General features: G+C 39.4%; 1 protein-coding gene across 1 annotated transcript; it reads left to right on the top strand.

Annotated features, from left to right (window-relative positions):
• The first annotated feature begins 330 nt into the window (after positions 1-330).
• LOC111442545 (protein CUP-SHAPED COTYLEDON 2-like) lies at positions 331-2,054 on the top strand. Its single transcript, XM_023079948.1, has 3 exons — positions 331-538; positions 634-917; positions 1,399-2,054. Exons 1-3 carry the CDS (start codon positions 331-333, stop codon positions 1,996-1,998), a joined length of 1,092 nt encoding a protein of 363 aa, XP_022935716.1. The 3' UTR covers positions 1,999-2,054.
• Positions 2,055-3,586: the final 1,532 nt, after the last annotated feature.

Here is a 3,586-nt window from a genome sequence, read left to right as displayed (position 1 = left end):
AAAAAAAAAAAAAAAAAAAAAAAAAAAAAAAAAAAAAAATTTAAAGTTCCCTTTCACTTGATTTTCTTCACTGACATAGGAATACCTGCACACTTCCTCACGCACGCACGCATACTCAGATCAGAACCCCACTCCCTCCCACCCTCACACATACACATCCACATCACTTTCTCTCTCTACAGTAGAGAGAGAAACCCCCCCTTTCCTCCCCTTTTTATCCCCCATTCCCTCCCTTCCATGGATTTTCCACTTGGGTTTTGAGCTTTCTCTTCTGGGTTCCTCTTCCTTTTCCGACCTCCCCCCTGTTTCCTCTGTTTTTCCTTCTCCAACATGGACGTTTCTTCATTCTCTCGCCACGACTCCGCCGCCGCCGCCGCCGACCACCACCCCCACCACCTCCCCCCCGGCTTCCGCTTCCACCCCACCGACGAGGAACTCATCACCTACTACCTTCTCAAGAAAGTCCTCGACAGTAGCTTCAGTGGCAGAGCCATTGCAGAGGTCGACCTCAATAAGTGCGAGCCATGGGAGCTTCCCGGTAATTAGCTTCATTATCTCTTGATTTCAACGAACCCCATTTGATTTTGTTGTCTATAATCGTTAATTAATAGAGGATTTTACGTAATTAATCAGAGAAAGCGAAAATGGGGGAGAAGGAGTGGTATTTCTTTAGCCTTAGAGACCGGAAGTATCCGACCGGTCTCCGGACGAACAGGGCGACGGAGGCTGGGTACTGGAAAGCCACCGGAAAAGACAGGGAAATTTATAGTGTCAAAACGTGTTCGTTGGTGGGGATGAAGAAGACGTTGGTGTTTTACAGAGGAAGAGCTCCCAAGGGTGAAAAGAGTAACTGGGTTATGCATGAATATCGCCTTGAAGGCAAATTTGCTTACCATTATCTCTCCACAAATTCCAAGGTTCTTCCCTTTTCTTCTTCTTGATCCTACCCTAATTCTCAATTTTGTAACGGCCCTAGTACACCGCTAGTAAATATTGTCCTTGGCTTATAAAATGGGTATCTTAGGGAGAGGTTTCCACATGTTTCGTTCTCCTCACCAACCGGTGTGAAATTTCACAATCTACCCTTTGTGGGTCTGGTTGTTTTCTTCTTCAATTGATGTGGGATCTCCATTCTACCCTCTACGGGACTTCGGCTAGAAATTGTCTTTATTGTGCTTTTCTTTTCAGGGTTATCTTTGAATTCTTAAAACGTGTCGGTTAATTAGAGGTTTCTAGGCACTGTGATTTAATTTGCAATAATTTTGTTAACCCAGGTGAAATTAGGGTTTTATTTGTGTGTTTTTGAATAAATTATGAACACATGATTTGAATGTGACATTAATTATTGTTTTAAAAGCTGGGAGTTTTAACTATATGTTATGTATGAATGTAATTCAGGATGAATGGGTGATTTCGAGGGTGTTTCAAAAGAGTGGCACCGGAGTTGGTGGCGGAGTTGACGGCGGCGGGGGTTCGAGGAAACCCAGGTTTATACCCGGTACGGTGAGTGTTTACCCAGAACCAGGCTCTCCGTCGTCTGTGTCTCTCCCACCGCTGCTAGATTCGTCTTTGTACTCTGCTCCGGTGGCCGCCACGGCTGTTTCCGGGAACATAACTGACCGTGACAGCTGCTCGTATAACAGCCCAAGAGAGCACGTGTCCTGTTTCTCCACCACCACCGGCGGTAGTTTTAACATCCCAAGTTACGATTTTGCCACTCCCCCTCCACTTCTCGCCGCCGTTGACCCATCTCCCCGCTTCCACCGGAACATGGGTCTGTCGGCGTTCCCAAGTCTCCGGAGCTTGCAGGAGAATCTCCAACTTCCGTTCTTCTATTCGCCGGTCAATCTTCCTTCTCCGCCACCACCGCCGCTCCACCATGGCAACATGTCCTCCTCAGCTGACGTCGCCGCCTGTAATTCCGCCGGAAATTGGGCTGTTTCCGACGAACCCAGATCCATGAACTCCACTGAACTTGACTGCATGTGGTCCTACTGAATTTCTCAGTTCATCAGAAGTAGCTAGCTGCGTTGACTTTTTAGTTCCAAAAGTCTACCTTAGATGTATGAATGTTTTATCTTCTTGTTTTAATTTGCATGTATTTTAAATGAATTTAATATCTTTTTCTTAAACAAATTCGAAGTAATTTTGCACCTATCATATATATATATATATAGAATTGAAACCCTACTTAAACCCAGATCTAAAAACTACATGATGAATCTAGATCAAGCTTACGAACGAACCTCGATTGAAGAACATAATGAATCTAGATTAAATTAACGAACAAGCCAAGATTGAAGAACACTTGATAAATCTAGGTTAAACTTACGAACGAATTGAGATCGTAAACAATATGATAGAATCTATATCAAACTTAAGAAGAACAATATGATTAATCTAGGTCAAAGTTATGAACAAACTGAGATCTTTAGAATAACGTGATTAATCTAGATCAAACTTACAAATAAACTAAGGTTGAAGAGCAACATGAAGAATGTAGATCAAACTTACAATCGAACCAAAATCGAATAATAACATGATGATGAATCGAGATTCAAACTTATGGACGAACCGAGATCGAAGAACAACATGATGATGAATCTAGATCAAACTTAGGAACGAACTGAGATCGAAAAACGACATGATATGATGAATCTAGATCAAACTTAGGAACAAACTGGGATCGAAGAATAAGATGATGATGAATTTGGATCAAGTTTATGAACAAATTGAGATTGAAGAACGACATGATGATGAATCTAGATCAAACTTACAAACGAGCCGAGATCGAAGAACAACATGATGATGAATCTAGATCAAACTTAGGAACGAACCAAGATCGAAGAACAACATGATATGATGAATCTAGATCAAACTTAAGAACGAATTGGGATCGAAGAACAAGATGATGATAAATTTAGATCAAACTTACGAACGAATCGAGATTGAAGAACAACACGACGATGAATCTAGATCTAACTTAGGAACGAACAAACAACATGATATGATAAATCTAGATTGAAATCGAAGAACAAGATAATGATGAATTTAGATCAAACATACAAACGAACGTGAAGAAGAACATCATGGAGATGAGTGATTGTTTGATTTTGTTGAAGAAATGGTGAAAAATCCAAGTGGGTTGTGAGAATCAAAACATGATGGTGACTGTTCATGGTGATATATTATGTGTATATATTTGTGGGGGTGGTTTTTCAGACAAGTTCTAATCAATGATGATAATAATAATAATAATAATAATAATAATAATAATAATAATAATAATAATAATAATAATAATAATAATGTTTTAGGGTTTGGAAGGGGAAATCCATGGTAATAGGAAGGAAGGAGGTACCTGTCTGCTTTTCTGTCGTCTTCCTCATCATCATTTATTATATAATCTTCTTCACCTTTCTCTTCCTCCTTTTTTTTTTCATTTTCTTTTTCACTAATAAATATGCAATCTTTGTGTGTTTTCCATGGATATACCTTTTTGTTTCCATCATTTATGGCTGTGTTTTTTTTTTTTTTTTTTTTTTTTTTTTTTTTTTTTTTTTTTTTTTTTTTTTTTTTTTTTTTT

This window comes from Cucurbita moschata, unplaced genomic scaffold, assembly GCF_002738365.1.
Source record: "Cucurbita moschata cultivar Rifu unplaced genomic scaffold, Cmos_1.0 Cmo_Scf00005, whole genome shotgun sequence".
Classification (NCBI taxonomy): Eukaryota; Viridiplantae; Streptophyta; class Magnoliopsida; order Cucurbitales; family Cucurbitaceae; genus Cucurbita; species Cucurbita moschata.
Note: the sequence above shows the minus strand (reverse complement) of the source record. Positions and strands in the feature narration are given on the sequence as shown.